The 21,417-nt window shown below is 38.7% G+C and overlaps 1 protein-coding gene across 1 annotated transcript in view; it reads right to left on the bottom strand.

The window, feature by feature from the left end:
* The window catches only part of THOC1 (THO complex subunit 1), a 58,201-nt gene that overhangs the window by 11,473 nt on the left and 25,311 nt on the right, over positions 1-21,417 (bottom strand). Inside the window, exons 10-16 of the mRNA XM_049901011.1 lie at positions 20,237-20,345; positions 19,093-19,224; positions 3,528-3,628; positions 1,753-1,819; positions 1,506-1,556; positions 1,350-1,420; positions 18-113 (exon numbers count right to left, since the gene is read on the bottom strand). Of these exons, the coding sequence (XP_049756968.1) occupies positions 18-113; positions 1,350-1,420; positions 1,506-1,556; positions 1,753-1,819; positions 3,528-3,628; positions 19,093-19,224; positions 20,237-20,345 (627 nt within the window). The remainder of the gene's footprint in view (positions 1-17; positions 114-1,349; positions 1,421-1,505; positions 1,557-1,752; positions 1,820-3,527; positions 3,629-19,092; positions 19,225-20,236; positions 20,346-21,417) is intronic.

Genomic DNA, 21,417 nt, shown 5'->3' with positions numbered 1-21,417 from the left:
TAACCAAATTAACCTACTTTCCCATCAGAATTTTTTTGTTGGGTCCTTTCCCTAGGAAGTCCTCTGGTGCTGTTCTCTTTCGTACGATTCTTGGAGGCTTGGAATCTGATGTTCTGCAGTAAACAAAAGCCACATTATTTTTGGAATTACAAATGGATAGCAGTGATGGAAGAGTGTTCAATGTGAAAGAAAACTTAGTTACTGTTTTCTTCCTAAAGATAAGAAGCAGCCCTTATGGCATAGTGGTTAAGTGTCTGGCTGCTAACTGAAAGGTTGGTGGTTTGAACTCACCAGCCACTCTGCAGGAGAAAGACTTGGCAGTCTGCTTCTGTGAAGATCACAGCCTTAGAAAGCCTACTAGATGGTTCTACTCTGTCCTACAGGGTTGTTATGAGTTGTAACTGACTCAAAAGCAATGGGTGAAGAATACAGAAGGTTGACAGAGAATATAGAAGATGACAGAGCAGTCATCAAGCATAAGATAAAATACCACACAATGGGGCAAACTACAAGGAATAAACACACAGCATTTTTTTTCAATAATTAAAAACAGACCAGTTTGTTCTGGGAACTGAATTTACATTTGTGGTAAAAAAATTCAAATTGAAGTAAATCAAAGTGGTTGTATTCTTATAAAGTTCAGCTTACGTATTTTATATGAAATATATACAGTCATGTGTTGCTTAACATCCATAATATGTTCCGTGAGACAGGACGTTATGTGATTTGGACGTTGTTGAACACCATATGATATACACTGCCTCCCCGACTGCTCTGCTGAGGATGCCTGGCGACTGGGGGACTTGCCCTGTGTCCCCTTCCGTGGCAGGCCCCACCTCCGCACCCTGCTCACATCTGCCAGCTGCCACCACCTCCAGGCTCCACAATCCCAGGCTGCCCTGCAGGCCCACACAGTGCCCACTGGCTTTGTCCCCGAGGCAGCCACTGTCCAGCGTTGGGGGGACAAGCAAATGCACCAGCATGTAGGGCACCAGCAGCAGCGTGAACTTACAGTACTCTTGGTGTCACTACTGCTGGGCCTTCATCATTCACCGAGCCCCCCCGGAGCAGGTCAGGCACCTGTCCTCTCCCCTGCCTCAGAAATCCTGTCCTGTGGCTGGTCTTCCAGCCTCTCTGGGTCCCTATGGGCCTGGAGGAGCAGAACTGCCATCGCTGTATATCCACAAGGGGAACCTCGGAGGCGGCAGAAGCCACAGACATATATGCGGTGGGATGCTGCCTGACCGGATGCAATGTGGCGTGACTGTATATTCATAACGTAAAGTGATCATGTCAAACTGTATTTTGAAATGCCTTTCTCATATTTTTTGTGATGATTATATATTTACCTTTCTTTCACAAAACTGGGACAGCCTTCATTTTTCCATGAGTTCCAGTTTTCTTCAGTGTTTAATATATGCTGGCAAAAAACAAATTATATTTGCATGACGGAATCTTTGAAATTCTATTTAGTGCTAAGATGACTGTAAATATAAAACACATACCTCTACCATCTTTGAAAATCTTTCTCCATCGGGGGGGTTTTCAGATAGTAGCTGTGATTAGAAAGAATATACTAAGCTTTCAACAACTTTCTGCATCATAGAAGTGGTTTGTAGGCAGTGAAGCAAGGAGCGTTTGTGGTCTTGTACCTGAGCTTAACTTTATCCTTATTTTCCTATTTGGGGCTGAAACAAAGAAAATTCTAAATTTTCATTTTTTCAATCATGGGTTGTCGCATGTTGAACTTACTTGATAGACCGATTTTGTAGTATCTTCAATCCAGAGTGACTGCTCATCAGTTAAGACATAGTTTGAACTAGGAAACAAAGCAATAATAGCACGCTTGAGTTACTACGATGCACGTTCAATTTTAAGGTTCATATACTGCCTTAAAAAAGTACAAGGCATGTAATATATAAATTAGCCATACTGTAAACAGTGCCAAAAACTACCAAGACAAGAAAAGCCACAAATGAGAGGATTATAAGAGAAGATTCTTGTACCTCATCCTCAAGATAAGAGGGTTAGAAATTAAGGCAGAAAAAGGGATAAGGAGACTAGATCATTCAATTAATCTGATCAGGAATAGAGCAATAAGTGTTTCCTAAAATAAGTTTAATAACATGAGACTGAAAACCTCTGAGACAATATTAACATATTCCTATACATTACGCATGGAAACCCTTTTTTTATACATTACGCATGGAAACCCTGGTGGCTTAGTGGTTAAGTGCTACGGCTCTTAACTAAGAGGTCGGCATGTTCGAATCCGCCAGGCACTCCTTGGAAACCCAAGGGGGCAGTTCTACTCTGTCCTATAGGGTCGCTGTGAGTCGGAATCGACTCGACGGCAGTGGGTCATACATCACGCATAGTCCCATACACCACAGACAGGGCATGTTATAGTCTTTTGCAACTCATTCAGAATACAATGGAAAAAAACTCCAAATTCTACCAATGGCTGAAATAAACTGCTAATAAAACACATAAACCAAACCTGTTGCTGTTGAGTGGATTCTGACTCATGGCAACCCCATGTGTCACAGGGTACAACTGCTCCACAGCTGTCATTAATTAAAGTCTCACCATGCACTAGGTGGAGCCTTGGTGGCACAGTGATTAAAAGCGTGGCGCTAACCAAAAGGTCAGCAGTTCGACTCCACCAGACATTCTGTGGAAAACCTATGGGGCAGTTCTACTCTGTTCTATAAGGTCACTATGAGTCGAAATTGACTCCATGGCAATGGGTTGGGTTTGATTTTGGTTATGCACTAGATGCTTTATGGCCATCTAATACATAATGACAGACTACCATGTGCCAAAACCCAAGCATTTTACATGCATTATTCATTTAATTCTCAGAACAGCTATGTGTACACAGGAAAACGTGAATCAATAACTTGCCTAAGGTCACAAAGCTTGAATTCAAACATAGGTCTGCCTACAAAGTCCTTGATCTTTCTATTGTTGCACCAAACTTCAAAAACAGAACGGAGGATCAGAATTAACATGTTTGAATGCTTACAGCATGTTACCTTAAAATTACAAGTCTGAAAGAGATAAACCACAGCTTAAAAAAAAAAACCTATTGTCATCAAGTTGATTCCAATCCATAGCACCACCAGGGCTCTAGCTGGCAAGTGATAAAACTGGAATTCAAAACTAGTAGGCAGTAAAGCCATAGCCTTTATACAACTAGTACAATATTGCTCTGTATATTTCACAAAAATACTATCGAGTAGCAATGAACTCCATTCACAGAAAGGACAAGGGGAGATGGTCTGTGCTACAACAGCAGTAGTCAGAGAGCAGTCAGATCCTGAATAGGCATGAGCCCTAAAGAAACAAACTCCTCTGTGTATCCATTACTTCTAGCAACAGCCCCGTTAGCTACGTCTGCTGCAAAAGAAGAAATTTAGAGATGTAGCCCTTATTCATAAACTGGGTCCAACACACAAACTACAATGATAAGCAAGTCCTCTCTGCTGCTGTTTATCAGTCACTTACTGCCCGTATTAACTTACCTTTTGAATTTGACCTGCCCCTTGAGATACTGGAATAAAATGAGATACTGCAACAGGATGTGCCGACGAAAGTTACTGTCACTCAGCTGTAAATCCATCAGCTACTCAAAAACAAGCACACACACACACACAAAAAACACATTAAAATCAAGTTTTGCCTACAGGCACAGGTTAGTCATGCTGCTACAGAAATGGAAGATTCCAATTCAATTCAAAAAACATCTGTTGTGAGCAACTGCATGTGGGGTGGTACTGCACAAGCCCAAGGATGGGGCAGCGCAGATTTCTCAACCATTCTGTGTGGTGAGAAACTTACACTGGTCAGTAACAACATTCTATCTGCAGTCCTGAGATCAGAAATATAAAAAAGTTAAGAAGAGCGTGGCTGCCACTTTCCTACATATAAAGAAATAATGGCTAAAGAAGAGGTTCGCATGGATACCAACAGCACAGTATCAAGGGGTGTCACTCGTTTTCGCAGCCCTACAAAATGCCTGCAACAGAGTTGGTGCTCAGTAAGAAATAAACAAGAAGCAATTAGAGGTAAAGAATAATCTGTGAATGAGACTTTTTTTTTTTAGATTTTGGGGAAATTGAATTCTATTTGAATTAGAAAAGACTTGAAGTTCATTTATGAGGAATGTGTTCTTCAACAACCCTGTCATCTCAATGGCCTTACTGTCAGAGTGATTTCCAGTGATGAGGCAAGTCATTCTGATTATGTCCATATAGCTCTGAAGGGAGAGCTGAAGTCTGTATCCACAAACTCATGCTGGTTCTGCCTTCGAGACTAAGCAACCTGGGAAGCCTCCTTCCTGTAAATGAATCACCAGTAAGACACCCGAGAGTCCTTGGGATTGGTTTCTGGTTCAGTGTCCAGTTCCCTTGGCTGTGCTTCCCATGATACCACTCTGCCACTAACACAGTCTAACACTCACTGCCACTCTGTTCACTAGCAACCTTTCCACACTGCTGCTGTGCACACAAACCCCATGTCTTCTTTTTAAGAACTATGACTGCCCTTCCAGTCAGGGATGCCTCACCTGTAGAGACTGAATATCGGATTCTGTTAGTTATCACATGGACTATACCATCCCAAAGCGGCTGGAGCCCGGGTGGCTGCTAACCAAAAGGTCAGCAGTTTGAATCTACCAGCTGCTCCTTGGTGGTTCTACTCTGTCCTACAGGGTAGCTGTGAGCTGGAATCAACTTGACAGCAACAGGTTTGTTTTTTCTGGTTTTTCCCAAAGTGGCTAATTTGGATAACATGCCATCAGTCTTCCTTACCCAATTGCTGATGACTTTACTGCCCTCACCTAGCTCTCCATTCCTTGACCTTGACTCCAGTGATCCTTACGTCTCCTCTACTCTGGCCACACACCCCCATGGCCACAAGCTAGACCTCATTATCACTCAAAACTGCTCCAATGCTGAAATTTTTAATTCAAACCCTATCTCACTACAACCTCCTATCCTTCCAGGGCCACCATTCAGTTGCTCCCAATATACTGAATACTACACCTTACTGAGATCACAAGTCTCTTGAACCTTCTATTTTCAGTCTAACACTCCCGTGCTGTTTTTATTATAACCCCCTTTTAGTCTAGTGGGTTGGTGGTTAAGGTTTAGATCAGTAAATATTTTTTTAAAGGGCAAGATAGTAAATATTTTAGGCTTTGTGGGCCAAGGGGCAAAAACAAGAATATTATATAGGTACTTATATAATCATCTATAAATGTAAAAACCATTCTTAGGTCATAGGTTGTAAAAACAAAACCAGACAAAAAAAAAGTGTGGGGGGGGCAGTGGGTTTGTGGGAGGCAGTCTAGCAACCTATCTCTTCAATCATTTTCCTGCCAACTTCTTCAATCTTCTTGTCCCATACTTCTGTCACATCTAGTGGACAAAACCTCAACTTTGGCTCAAACCAACTGTTGTTCACCTTCTCCACACCAACGCACAGAGCTCTATCTACGCTGCAGGTGGAGCAGCTTAAGAGAAACCCCGAATCACCCAGCTCTGCAGATGGTAACACTGCTGGGTTGTCTTCAACTGAAAAATCTTTCCTGTCTAACCAGTTTTATTTTCCAAACCTATTCTCTCTTCTCCACAGCAACTATTTCAAACCTTTTACATTTATAAAAAACCCTACATAACACCCCTCTTCCTTCACTGAGGAGAAAAACACATTAAGTTGGAAGTAATTTAACTTCTTGATTCCCAAAACTGTATCAGCTGGACTGATACCCTTGTTTTCCTCATTTCCTTCTGTCACATCTTTACGGCTAAGGGCAACCCTTCTATCTGGATATTCCTATCTCCCTAAGAACTGAGTCCCATCAGTTAACTCCCCTGTGTGTCCAAACTCTTCTTCCCAAGCTTCTTTCCATAAGCATTAAATAACCTCTCAAGAGGTCCACATCCTCACCTTATCCTCCCTATAACAACAAAGCTTTGTGAAAGGACTACATTCATTGTTTCCAATTCACCCCTCAACCTGCTACAATTAGGGTTTCTCATCCACCAAGAGACTGAGTGTTTTTGCCAAGACTACCAATGACTTATGTGTTGCTAAATCCAATGAATACTCTTTTTATAGTCCTCACTTTACTTGATCCTCCCATGAAGTCATACTTTTCTAGTTTTCTCCAATCTCATTGATCACTTTTCAATCCTCCTCTTCTCCTCTCCCCACTTCCCTCTCCCTTAACTGCTGGTTTTCTTCAGGATTTGGTCTCACGCTTTCTTCTCCTACACTCTCTCCTCCCTGACTGATCTCATACTCCACGGCTTTAATTACCACTTCTAAGCTGGTAAGTCCCAAATCTATACTCTCAGTCTAGATTTCATTCCTAAACTCTGGGTCCGCACACTTAACCGCCATTACACATCTCTACCTGAATGCTCAGTCGACACTTGATCAATTTTCCCCACAAAGCTTGCTCTTTTCCAGTGTTTGCTAATTTAGTGAGACCACCACCATCCATCCACCCATTTGTCTCAGCAATTCTAGGAAAGTTTCCTGAAGGTAGTGGCATCTAAGCTGTAAACAAAAGGAGCAAACCTAAAGTTGGAGAGTAAGTGGGAAGCAGAGAAACAGGAGGTATGAAGATTCTGAGCCAAGTAAGAGACTGGCCCATTTGAAGAATCTGAAGTAGTTCAATACACCTGGAATGGAGATGTGAACTTCTGGCCTGAAGAGACAAACCCATTCAAAGTGGCTAGGCACTCTTTACTAACTCTTCATTTACCTTAAGTCCCCTCTACCACATTTATTTTTTATACTGGAAGACAATTTTTCTTGATAGAAACAATGGATTGAAAATAGGGGTAAAAAAAGACACACTGAATCAGAGCAATGGGAAGGGACTAATGTGATCATTAGTGTTGTTTCATGTTATACTCAAGGAGGAGCCCTTTTGGCGCAGTGGTTAAGAGCTACGGCTGCTAACCAAAAGGTCGACAGTTCGAGTCTGCCAAGCAGCTCCTTGGGAACCCTATGGGGCAGTTCCATTCTGTACTATAGGGACACTATGAGTCAGAATTGACTTGAAGGCCGTGGGTTTTGGTTTATATTTAAGGAAACAAGGTCCAGAGAAGTTATCTTGCAGAAGTAATTTTTAGTGACAGAGCTGAGACTAAAACTGACACACTTAATTGTACTCTTCCTTCCATAATATATTTTCTAATTCTACTTTCCTTTCATTATTTTAAAAATTACACCATTTACATCATGCAATGGGTAAGACATTTCTTTGTTGTCTTTGTTCCTTGAACAAAGGGCCCTTTATTGTTCTTAGCTTTTGCGGCACATCTTAGACCAGGTCTCGACCTTCCTGGCACTATTCTAAACCTAAAAAGGCTCATGCTATTCTCTTTAATCATCCGTATGTGCCTTTCTGTTAATCAACTGTACATGTAAACAACATTCCCGTTAAAATTAATTATGAAATCTTCCATTTGTGTCTTTACCACAAAAATACTTAAAAATCTGCACTAGAAGACAAAATACTCGGCACACACTCATTAATTAAAATCTAATTTGTCACATTAGCATATCAGGATGAAATGATCTAGGTTTAAATTATTTTAAGTATTTCAAATGTTCCAAAAGATAGTTAAGTAATAAAACATGCACACACCCAGTACATTTTTACTTGTTTACAAGGAACAGAGTATTATAAAAACTGCTGGTGCTCCCTCCATACACCCTCCTTAGCCCCACTCTCCTCCCTCTGTCCCTCTACTATGGTAACCAAACCATGTACTTGGTGTTTATGGTTCTTATGCATATTTTATGCTATTACTTTGTATGCAGGTATCTATAAATATACACAAATGCATTTTTGCATTGTTTTCAAACTCTATACTGTTTGTATTATTCTGCAACTATTATATCTTCACACACTATCTGAAATTCACCGAAGTTAATACATGTAGTTCTAGTTCAGGGATTCGCAAACCTTTTCAGTAAGCGTCGATTAGTAAATATTTTAGGTTTTGGGAATAATATGGTCTCTGTCACAGCTCAACTCTGCCACTGTAGTGCTAAAGCAGCTATAGACAATACGTAAATGAATGGATGTGGCTGTGTTCCAAGAACACTTATTCGCAAAAACAGGAGCTAGTTTGCTGACCCCTGCCCTAGTCATCCATTTTCAGTGCTTTATAGAATTCTACTGTGTACATTTACCATAATTTACTACTCCTTGTTATGAACGTTCAGGTTGTTTCCAAACTTTCGCTTAGAATCACATCATTTACAAACTGTCCTACAGGGACTCTTCTTATCTATTTCTCTGTGTGTTTGTGTGTGTGTATAAAACTGCTATGCAAAGTAGTTGTGCCAATTTATACTTCAACCAGCAGTGCACGGAAGTTCCCATTTTACCACACCTTTGCCACTATCAGTTATTGTTTGGCTTTTTTAATGTTGCTGATTTGGTGTGAAGTTGTAATCTCGTTACTTTAATTTTCTTGGCCACTAGAGGTGTTTAGCTTATAGGCTAGTCAGGTTTCTACTTTTCTGAATTACCTGTTCATATCATCTTTTCCAGTTTTCTACTGGGTTGATTAATTACTGGAATTCTTTTTATTAGTTATTGGAATATTCTGAATACTAATCTTTTTAGTTATGGGGGGCAAATACCTTTTCCTAGTTTGTGCTCTGGCTTGTCTTTTCACTTTGTCTATGGTATCTTTCCCTATTTGGCAGTTTTACATTTTAATGTTAAATGTACTGATTTTTCCCTCACTATTCGTGCTTTTAGTGGTTCAAGAAATCTTTCCCTATTCCAAATACATATTTTACATTTCCTCTAAATGTTGACAAAGTTTGCTTTTCTCATTTAGACTTTTAATTAACCGGGGAACTGATCCTTGTGCATGTTGAGGTATCGGTTAAATTTTATTTTTTCCATATGGACGAGTTGTTGAAGCAATTTTATTTAGAATGATTCTTCCTTTCTGCATTAATTTGTAACGCAATCTCTTTCATATATTGTCTTCCTGTATTTTGGGCTTTCTATTCTGCTCCAGTTTTTTTTTTCCTTTCTCTTTCATACGTGTACTAATGCCACTTTGTCTTAATCACTATACTTTTATAGGCTACAATATCTGATAGGGCAAGTCCTTCTTCAAATTTTTCTTAGTTACTCTTGGCTCTTTAATTTTCCATAAAAACATTAGGATCACCTTTCAAGTTCCTCAAAAAACCCATTTGGATTTTGATTCAAAATACATGGAATTTATGGATAAATCTGAGGAGTAACACTTTTTGATTTTTGCAATTTTCTTCTAAAGATTAGTCCTAAGTACTATACAATTTTCATTCCTATTGCAAATAATATTTTATTATTATTGGTTTATAGGAACACTACTGTTTCTCTTGTAACCTTGCTGAAGTCTCCCTGTTTCTAATAGTTTGTTGGTTCTCTTGGATCTTCTCTGTAGACAATTATGTTGTCTTCAAAGAGGGACAGTTTTTTTTTTTCCTCTTCAATACTTACAGCTCATTTCTTTTTTTTTTGTTTTGCTTCCTTTTATTGAAATGGCTAGGTCCTCCAGTATAGTGCTGAACAAAGCTATAGTTAGCTCTTACACATTAAAAAAAACCCTCTATTTTCAAATACAGTATATCCATTTGTTATTGGTAATATTGTTTGTTCAGGTACCGTTTCACTTCTTTCTTTGTTCAAGTCTGCTTTTCATTTGTTTGGATACAATTTTTCTTTTCAAATAAACGGCTTTTGGTTTTGCTGATGTACCTATAGTTTCCCTGTTCTATCTCATTAACTTCTGCCAGTTATTTCTGGAGTCCTGGCGGCGCTGTGGTTGAACAGCTTAGCTGCTAAGCAGAAGGTCGGCAGTCTGGATCCACCAGCCGCTCCTTGGAAACCCTATGGGGCACTTCTTCTCTGTCCTATACAGCCTCTATGAGTTGGAATCAACTCGATGGCATTGCAGACAGGTATAATTATTTCTACTTTCATGAGCCTTATTCTTCTCTTTTTCTAGCTTCAAGAATTGAATGCTCTATTTATCATCACTCTTTTTTGATTTTTCATGAATGCATTTAAAGTTGTAATCTTCCCTTTCATCATTTCACTTTATTTGTAACCCACACATTTGACATATTTTATTTTGACACGTAGCATCTTTCTAACATATTTGGAATTTCCATGGTGATATCCTCTTTAATTCCTGGGGAATGCATTTTTATGTTTTCACAAATTTACCTCTTTTAAAAACTATCCTTTTTAACTGTTTTACAATTGAATCATGCTGTGGCTACAGAATGCATTCTGCGTATGAAATTTGCTGACTTCCTTTATGACCTAGTACACAGCCAAATTTTGTGACTGTTCCATGTGTACTCAAGAATGACTGCCTCTATTTAGTTGTGCACAGGTTTCCATGTAAATATTATACCATTTATTACTTTCATTATTCACATCTTTCATACACTTATCTCTGGTCTGTCTGGTCCATCTGTCTGTGACAGAGCCACTTTAAAATCTGCCACTGTAATTGTGGATCTGCCAACTTCTCTTAATTTTACAAGTTTTTGTTTAATGTATTTCGAGGAGGTATGTATTTAAAATGCACATAATTTAATGGTATCTCTTAATGGCTCATTTATTATGTAGTGTCATTCATCCTATTTATGCTTTTTGCCTATTTTACTTGGTACTTATATTACTACATAGCACATAGCTTTCTTTTTTGCGGAAACCCTGGTGGCGTAGTGGTTAAGTGCTATGGCTGCTAAACAGAGGGTCGGCAGTTCGAATCCGCCAGGTGCTCCTTGGAAACTCTATGGCGTAGTTCTACTCTGTCCTACAGGGTCGCTAGGAGTCAGAATTGACTTGACGGCACTGGATTTGGTTTGGTTTTTTGGTTTCTTTTTCACAGATATGCCTAGTATGTCTCTTTCCATCCTAATATTTCAACATTTTTTGGACAGTTTTGTTTTAGCTATCTATTTATTCCTTGTAGATACGAATTATTACAAGCCCCATACTCCATTTGTTAAAATTCTTGTGTTCTTGTAAAAAGACCAGACTTAATGGTCTGACTGAGACTGGAGGAACCTGGAAGCCATGGGCCCTGGATGCTCTGTTAACCGAGAACTAAAACCATTCCCGAAGCCCACTCTTCAGACAAAGTTTCGATTGGGCTATAAAACATAAAATTGTACTAGTGAAGAGTGTGCAGATACATGAGACCAAATGGGCGACTACTGTCTGGAGCAAGAAGAGAAGGCAGGAAGGGACAGGAGCTGGTTGGATGGACAAGGGAAACCCGGGCAGAAACGGGGAGTGTGCTGTCACATTACAGGGACTGCAGCTGTAACCATGTGTGTACAAATTTTTGTATGAAAAATTAATTTGAGCTGTAAACTTTCACCTAAAGCGCACACACACACACACACACACACACACACGCACACAAAACCTCTCGTGTTCTTTTCCACATAGTAAGTTTTAAGCTTCTTAGGTCTGCTTTTTTTCCCTCTTAATTCAACCTAATGGAATTACAGTGCTGGGATGTGTTTTTTTCACTGCAAGAAAGGACTAAGACTCCAAACCTCATTAATCAGAAACTGCTACCACCTCCCACTCCCCTGCTAGGGGGGCAAACATACCAATGCTGGACAATATTGCAAATTAAATGATCTACAAAATATTCTTATACTAACTGGTAAAGTTTTTAATTATCTGTATTTTCCTAAAAGAACTTCTAAAGAAACTGAAATTCAGATACAGAAAAAAATGAAAAGTACCCAGCCACTACACAATTCCTATGTGTTTTTAACCTAGGTATCTCTGACCATTTATCAATACATTTGTTCTTCATGATTCTAAAATTAAGATGGTAAAATCAAATAATACACACATGTTAAACACGCTTGATAAAATTGTTTTAAAAACCAGTTTTAAAGCTTTAAATAACACTGTCATTAAACATATTGTTTGATATAATAAACACACATAACAAAATCTATTTAAAGTTAATAAACGTGTGTATAACAGAGAAACGAGCCAGATTAACTAACAAAGTTAAGTCTCTGAGTATGCAGTCTGTTCTCAAAGGTAGTAAAATGTTCTTCACCCTTTATACAGTCTGTCCAGGAGACAGTAATTAGAGAAAATCACAAGAGAATATTTTCTTCTCAAAAGTCTGTTAACATTTATAAATATGCTGATTTCAGTATGACTCTGTATAAATTATGACCACATAATGCTGTAAAAAGGATGAGAGTTCTCATTTCTGGAAAAGCTAAATTTTTTAACAGTCCTTCTGCTACAGCTATTTTTAACTTATGGAACTCTAACGTAACAAGGCCGGGCCATTTCTTATTCTCAGCCATGTCTGCTCTTATCTGACCAGTCTCCTCGGCCAACCCTTTCAGACTCTGTCTTCCAAAATTAGGCTCCAAATCCAGAAAACAACCCCTAGAAACTGGCAGGTATCTTTTACACCAGGATCTTAGTATTCAGTCTTTCCTGGATGGTTACTTTCTGGCACCAAAGAATTTACTCTCTTATCTTCTTGTATAGTCATGGCTTGACACACACAAGCAGGGATTCTAAAAACAACAGGAATGATAAGTATGCTCTAAATTTTCCAGTATGCTCAATGATAGTAAAAAAGCTGCTCTATTTGTCAGGCCTCACAGAGTAGAAAAGTGTCACAACGGAGAGTGTAGCTCATGTTTTCTGCCTAGAGGACCATTTCAGGTAGATTTTATTCATACTAAAAAATGTCAATCATATGAAAAGGTTTTGATAATTGCATCTATCTTCTCAAGATGGGTAGAGGCACACCCATATGCTAAGACCGACATGACTGTCAGCAACTGACTTCTAAAAGATTTCAAACAAACTGCAAAGTTTTTAAAGCTCTAAAGATTCATCAAAACCTTCATTATCCGAAGCACTTGGATTCAGCAGAGATAGTCAAACATCAAAATGGGATTCTGAAACAAAACAATAAAACTAACCCAAGAGTTTGTGCGTAGTTCAACTAAAGTGGCTAGCACGCTGCTTGTGCCTCCTAGGACAATGAGATCCGTAGTCAACAGAAGACTTGCTCTCTCTCCCCAGGAATATTACTGGTAACCAATGAGGTTTCTGTCGCTTCTCCAGTGGCTACCCAAAGCACAACACTGGTGTTCTAGATAACGTCATCTTAGATTATTTCAAAGCCTTGTCAAATTGTTCTAATCAGCTTCAAGAACCCCTACCAGTTGACTCAGATGGACAGTGTCAGGACATAAAGCTTAGATAGGGCATTAAAGCTCTTCAGTGAAAAATACCACTCCAATCTTGCTGAAGGAGCCTATTAAGTCCTGCTGTGCACTCTACTGGTTTTTAAAGTGTAAGCTTTACTCACCTTGGACCTATATGCAAATGTTAGCCACATCCATTTAAATGATTTTTGCTATTAATTTCTTTTTCTCCCTAAGCACTGAGACCAATGATCTAGTGTCTACTTAAATTCCAGACCAGGGTGACAACTAACAGGAAGTTAAAGTCCTAAAACTGCCTGGAGGGCTGTCTCTACCTCTTGCCTGCAGACAAGGAGAACTCAGCCTCCGTTCCAGAGGGTCCAAAACCTCCCAGACCTGAAACAACTGATGAGACTTCTGACTTCATTTGCTCCTAAGGAGGCTGTTACTTGTCTCAAAAAGGATCCGGCCCAATTTTGCCTTTACTACATAAAGATTCAGACTTGGCTACCTCTCGTATGGATACAAAAAGTACAAAAAAAAAAAAAAGTAAGGCAGAACCACTGTATGGATAGCTTTCTGCTAGGAACTTTTTTCCCTGAAAAAATGATCAAAAATCCTACTATTTGAGGCTTTTTGTGACTGACAGGTTGATAACTGCAAGCTACTGAATGCTGTACCTGATCTGTTTCATTTGGTCATTGAGTCTCAACTGTAAAGTGAAGAAAAGGATTTATTATTCTGAAGGACTCGGTTAACAACCCTGGAGTCTACGCCTAATTACTAGCACTGTACTTTTTACTAATTACTGGCACTGCACCGTACTATGTATGAGAACTCAAAGACACAAAAATATATTCCTTTAACCATCATGTGCTCAAATCATCACGGCACTTGAGTAAAGGTGGTTTTGCTTTTACACGCTAGGAGTGCTGAGGAAGGAATCCCTGCACCACCAGTGCCTTTCCCTTGGGACGCTGAGTTAGACAGTTAGTGGCGAAACCCTCCCTTAACATTTGACTATGGCACTGCATTACTCTTAAGGAGCTGGCACTTCTCCACTTCACGCCACTAAAAAACCCAGATGTCTCAGCATACACTTAGCTGACATCCTCATGACATCCCTGGGTTACTCTGCTAACAAAGGAAGTGTCTTGTTGGGAATTAGTGTTTGCAATCATGCCCTAGGCAGCACACAAAAGTGGCTCTTGTAAATTACAATGCCTCTTTGTTTCTAGGGGAAAATTCTACCTAGAAGAATTTATACCTATGTAGCTGTCACATCACTGGCTTGCCTCTAACTATAAAGGTCCCATCATCTGTGCCATGCATCATCTCCTGACTCTCCCGAAGGAAAAGGCTGGTTGAATTCACGTAAGCAAGATACACCGGGTAATGAAATTCCCATCAGGTGTGATTACATGCTGTAGTAAAGCGAGAAAAGACCTAGCTGTGTAACGACAAGACCATTTTTCTAAACCTGCCTATCACTGGAATGGTGGGTCACAGAACCATGCTCCAAATAACCAGGTACCTTTAGATTTCACTTTAGATAGCTCCCACTGGCAAGGAATAATGCACCATATTCCTAGAAAACCAGAGTTTATCCATATTTATCAAACATACATCTAGCAGAAAGTTGAGAAGTAACCTCAGACTGAAGACTGTTGTTGATAGGTGCCATCTTCGGTCTACTCATAAGGTTTTCCCTACGTGTCTGTCAGTTTGTCGTACTGCGGAAGCTTGCGTGTTGCTGTGATGCTGGAAGCTATGCCCCCAGTATTCAGATACCAGCAGGGACACCCATGGCAGACAGGTTTCAGCTGAGCTTCCAGACTAAGAGAGACTAGGAAGAAGGACCCAGCAGTCTACTTCTGAAAAGAATTAGCCAGTGAAAACCTTATGAACAGATTGAAGACTAGGATGTATTTACGTGAGATGGTGGTATAGGGAATTTAGTGGGTTTTAAACACTGGATAAGATACTACATCAGTGCAGGAAGGCTTCTTTCAGTGGAGCAGTAAAGCTTAAAATATTAAACACTTTTAATGCTACAGGTAATACATTATATTTTCACTTGAATATTAAGTAGTAAACACTGGAAATACACACAAAGTTTCTTACGTACAACTAAATTTAAGATAAAGTCGTTGCTTTATTGTTACAACAGTAAAGTAAACTGAAGATGCAAAACATTACTTGCCTCATATTCTACTTGTTAAAATTCTCCTGAGCCTCTTTCCTTTTTCTATATTGTTTGTGTTTTAGGCTTCTCAGAGCTGCCTTTACCTCCCTTATGGGTTAACTAATGGAATTCCAGTGCTTAACCCTGAAACTTCAGGCTCTCAATAACCTGCTGTTGAAAGAAAGCTCAGAATGATTCAGAAAAAGAGACACTATAGGAAGTCCCCTGGGTTACGAAATTTGCCCTCACTTTGAAACGACTGAACCAACCACTTCTCACAAATTCACCACAGTCACCTTCACTTGCTGCATGTGCAGCTTTTAAATCATTGAAAAGGCTTTGAGCCTTTTCTTACACTAACCTGAGGGGGACACCTGAGCCCTGGTGGCATAGTGGTTAAGAACTACGGCTGCTAACCAATAGGTCAGCAGTTCGATTCCACCAGTTGCTCCTTGGAAACCCTATGGGGCAGCTCTATTCTGTCCTACGGGGTCACTATGAATAAAGAAAGGCTAAATAAGAACCACATACACATGTTCCGACTTACCTACAAATTCAACTTAAAGACACACTTAGGAATGGCTTTTGTTCGTAACCCTGGGGCTGCCTGAACTGACAAAGCCAGTTCTGATAAAGTGGTGAATGGAAATGGTTCAAAAGCATCAAGTTTACACTCTTAATAAAGTGGAGATACCTCTGAAAATGTATAATCCTGCTGTTTTCTATTATTAAAATGTCCTGAGAAATATTATTTGTACAAGAAAATCTTTTAAGATGTCCAGAGTTTTGAAATAGCTGTCATGTCCTGAGAAACGCAACCTGTAACTCCTAAAAGTCTACCACTTTTATTGGTTGTTTACTGTGTAACTCTTTTGCCCTGATAACATTATTTAAATTGACATCTCAGCTTTGTCAAAGGTATATACCTTTGGGAAGAGTCTTAGTTAAGCTAGGAGAAGACCTTTAGGATTTACTTCTCCTCTTTTACAAAGGGTAAAATCAAAACTCGGAATTTTTTATTCAAACTGTTTGATATGCTTGTTTCATTTAAATTAATACAGAAAGTTGGATTTAAAAAACATCCAATCTGCTAATCTGTCTTAGTAGGTAAATTAGTTTATACTTGTTATTACTGATAGATTTGGAATTATCTGTACCCTCCCTTTTGCTTTTTTTCCTCCTTTCCTATCATCTGCTGAATTCATGTTGTTGTGTGCCATCAAGTCAACTCTGACACAAAGCCACCCTACAGGACAGAGCAGAACTGCCCCATAGGGTTTCCTAGGCTGTAATCTTCAAGGGAGTAATCGCCAGGTCTTTTCTCTTGTGGACCCACTGGTGGGTTGGAACCACTGACCTTTCAGTTAGCAGCTGAGTACTTAACCATTGTGCCTCCTTGGCCCTTGTTGGATTTATAGTCTATATTCCCTTCTGCCTCCCTTTTTAAATCTTTGCTGTTTGGGAGCTATAGGATTGTTTTTTTTTTTTTTTCTCTTGGTGGTTATCCTTTAAATATGCATAATAAAGTCTAAAGCTATCCAGTATTACTTTCCTCCTCCTGATAATGAAAGGACCATAACATGCTTAAATTATTCATTAAACACATCCGCTTTCCCCTCTCATACAGTTATTGCCATCTAATTTTAATTCTGCATTAAAACATTCTTTTTAATTAAAAAATTTTTAGAAATCAGTTTTGACTTTTTTTAGTCAATAGTAAATTAACTGTCATATTTTTCAATATTTGTGCTCACCATTGCTCTCTGCATCCCACTCCTTTCTTATGGGTTCAATTCCCTTCTTCCTGAAGAACGTCCTTTAGTAGGTTTTTCAAAATGAGGATCTTTGAGTGGTTAGTTTTCCCAGTCTTTGAATGAAAATGTCTTTATCCACAATCTTGACAGTGTTTAGCTGGATATCTGGACATGAAAGTCTAGATTGATAGTTTTTTTTTTCCTCAGCACTTTAATATTTCTCCATTGTCTTTTGGTATCTATTGTCGGTTATTAGAAATATGCTAACAGCAAACAGCTGTGTTTTCCTTGTGTATTTGTCTTTTTTTTCATTGGAGGCTTTAATCCCGGCAGTTACAGCACGATGTAGTGAGGGGTGGATTTATCTTGATTCGTCTTCCTCAGCAGTTGTAGTATGCTTTTGATTTGAGGACCTGGGGACTTACTTCAATTCTTTTTGGTAGTTTCTCCACCATTTTCTTTATTTTCTTCTTTGAAAATCCTACTAGCCATGTTGGAACCTCTCAATCTATTCTTCATGGTTCTTAAATGCTTTTTTACTTTTAAGAAAATCTGTCTCTTTGTTCTGGGTTCTGCGTAAACTTCTCATCACTATCTTCAATTCACTAGTTTTCTTTCCATCTATGTCCATTCTATAGTTTAATCCTGTTTCAATGATTATATTTTTCATTTCGTTTCTGCCCGTTTGTGTTTCACAGTTTCGTGGTCTTTTTCAGTGAATGCCATCTCAGTCTTTCTTTCTTTTATTATCCAAAACATATTTATTTTAAAGTCTTGGTCAGATTGTGTATTTCATATGGAATAAATACATGTAAACCCCAGCAGCTGATTTTGCTGTGATCTTTCTTAGCATCAGATTTCTTTATGGGTTTTGAAATGTTAATTTGTCAGAGTTTTGAATGGGAAGCTTTTGTTCTGGGATGTTTATTTCCCCTTCTTTCTCTCTCTGTGTATAACCTTCCCTCTCTAACAGTTTTGCAACTGCCTCCTCCAGGGCATCTGGGCCCAAGTTTGGAAAAAGTCTTATGATGATTTTTTGGAGCACCTGTTTCATGGGTATATTGGGGATTCCACATATTCAGTCACAGAGCAAGCAGATGGGACACAAAAATTCCTATAAAACCATAGCCCTTCACAGAAGATTAGCAATCTATTTTCTTAGCTTCAAGAGCAGGTAAAGTTCTACCCCAGTCCCTGGCTTCCAGCAGTGAATCTGGCTCTGGTTTCTGGTCCCATTCAGAGCATTTGGTCTCACTACTTGTAGCCAAACTTCTAGCTGCCACCACCTGCTTTGGATACAGAGTCCAGCAGGCCCAAGGCTTTGCTTTCACTCATTATGTGGCATACCTGGTCCATGAAGATATTTATCTTGTTTCTGGAAGCCCAGCTTTGTCTTTTAGGTTTTCTCTTTTTATATTTTACCTGTCATTGCTATGTGTTTGGAGCAAAGGGAATGAGTTGAAACATAGACTCAATGTGCTACCTTGACTAGAAAACTTACACAATCCCTTAGCATTACATCTGAACAGAATTTACTTATTAAACGGTATAAATACGGAGTTTTAAAACCCCTCTTTTGTATCTAATGAAGACTATTTACAAAACATTTTCATAAATGCAAATTAAATCCTAACATGAGGTTCAAAATATATACACGTTAAAGTAATTAAACTGAATTTATTCTAAAAAAAATCTGCAGAACAGGTGTAATGTGAACAACCTCCTTCACCTCTGAAATCACATTAGTCTATCTGTGCAAGGAAGAAATGGGCTTCTCACACTAACATTTATCAGCTTTAATCAGCAATAAGAAACATTTCTATTGTACTGAAGAATATCAGCTAAATAGAAAAAAACACAGCATATATTATACTTATTGAAGAAAGATTGTACCTTTTCACTTGTTAAAAATTTTGCAAAATATACATGCTCTCCTCCTGTTTTTAATTCTTCCATTTTTTTCCTTGAGGCCTGAGTATCATCTAATTTATAACTTTTAAAAACAGCTAAAACTTCTTCGGAGTACTGCAAAGTAAAAAAATAAATTAATTGCTTTTGGCATTGTTGCCCAGTACTTTGTTCAACGCTTTTCATAATCAAAATATTTAGAACTTAATGATGCTTAATCATATAGATACACTGTAAGATAAATGAAACAAGAAAAATTGTGGTAACAAAACGGGGGAAAACACTATTTTGTGTCAGATTTCGTAGTATTATAAAATAGGAATAAATTCTCTGCTGAAGAAATATGATTTCTTATGCAGTTTTGTGTAAGGGGCAGACAGAGAAAGGAATGCTTCGAGAGTGTGTAAGAATTTATCAGTGGAATTAGCTGTTTAACCAGTTACGGAAACTTTCAAGTGCTTCATATGCTAAAGATTTTGACCAAAGAAAACGATGTCAAATCCTATCCAGTTGGAGGACAATTCCAGATAATTTATCACTCACTATTTAATCTGAATTCGGGCAGTTCCCCCCAAAACATATTGCATATAAAATAACGACTTAAAAATAATACAACACACCCAAGCTACTTTTTCAGAGCTGCCTGTTTATCTTGGATTTTGATTACAACGAAAAAGGACAGCTGCTGTTTAAGTAGCCAAGAAAAAGAAATAGAGAATTTTTATGAAACAGGAGTTGAAAAACTTTCTTCTGCAAATGCCAGACAATAATCTAGGCTTTGCAGCCCATCTGGTCTCCACTACAACTACTCAGTTCTGCCATTACAGTGCAAAAACAGCCACAGACAATTAATAAATAAATGTACTTGGCTGTGTTCCAATAAAACTGTTCATACAATCAGGCAGCAGACTGGGCTTGGTCCAAGGGTCCCATCTGTAGACGCCTGTTCTAACAGGACTGCTGCAATAGTTTTGTGCAAAGTCAAGTGAGAATATTCTACAAACATTCATCAATTTATGCTGATGACACTCACTGGGTAAAAACAAAAACAGAAAAAACTAAGGCTGTAATTATTAACTTAATAACTGTAAAATATTGAGTTTTTGATAGTCTGTGATTGGCAACTCACCCTGAGAAAAGTTTTCCAAGAAATCTTCTCATAACATTGCACGGGGTTCCTGAAGTAATCTTGAAGTGACCAGAATTTTCGATATAGGTTGTAATCAATTGGAATGGAGCTAATAAAGTAAATGTTATATGAAATCAGTCACATATATTCTTTTAGAAATATCTGAGTGTTCTTAATTTTTAGGTCATGACCCCCCTACCATCCCCCCCCCCCCCAACACACACAAGAAGGTGATGAGAGCTATGGCCTCTTTGCAGCCCTGATGCATAGTGGTTAAGTGCTACAGCTGCTAACCAGCTGTTCCTTGGAAACTGTATGGGGTGGTTCTACTCTGTCTTCTTTGCCCAGAAAAGAACACATTCAGAAACACAATTTTGTAAACAATTTCAGGGGATTCACAGACCTCGATATGGCAGACAGATACCTATTTCCCTGTTCACCTAGCAAAGGAATCCCTGATTTTGGGTTAGGCTTGTCATTATTCTCATTATTCTCAACCTCTCTGGTGGCTAGGTGTGGCCATGTGATTAAATTCTGGCCAACTGGTTGGGAATGGAAGTCATGTGTACAACTTTTGGGCCACATTTTTCAATTTCCCCTTTTCCCTTCTCGTTGGCTAGACTGCAGATGTGGTAGTGAGCCATCTTGGGCTACAGGAAAATGGCAAACCCTGAAGGACGGTGGAGCAAGATGGTAGAAGGAACCTGGCTTCTCAGACAACTTCACGGAATAGTGCTGCCCTTCCAGCCCTGGTGCCTGTCCCCAGACTTTTATGTGAGAACAAATCAATGTCTACATTGTTTAAGCTAATGTTAATGTGATCTGTGTTAAAAGACATTACATTCTAATATGCTAAGTTAAGAAATCCTAGTATGAGACAAATGCACAGGTATGATCAACCTTTTTAAAATGTGTTTATTACGGCATTACTAATTCAACATCTAATTTGGCTGGATTACAAATCTACAGTGTTAATACACATTCTTTTAATTTATAAGTTTATAAGCAATCATTATACTATAAAATAATTTTAAATGATCTAACAAATATTTCAGACCTTATTTATCTAAGAGACTGCTTTTAACAAAATGCTCTAATGTTCCACAGCATTCAAAACAGCCAATAAAATCTTCTAGTATTACCCATGTAACATGTTTGAGGTATTAACTATTTTAGGATCT

This window comes from Elephas maximus, chromosome 11, assembly GCF_024166365.1.
Source record: "Elephas maximus indicus isolate mEleMax1 chromosome 11, mEleMax1 primary haplotype, whole genome shotgun sequence".
Classification (NCBI taxonomy): domain Eukaryota; kingdom Metazoa; phylum Chordata; class Mammalia; order Proboscidea; family Elephantidae; genus Elephas; species Elephas maximus.
This window is presented reverse-complemented; position numbering and strand designations above follow the sequence as displayed.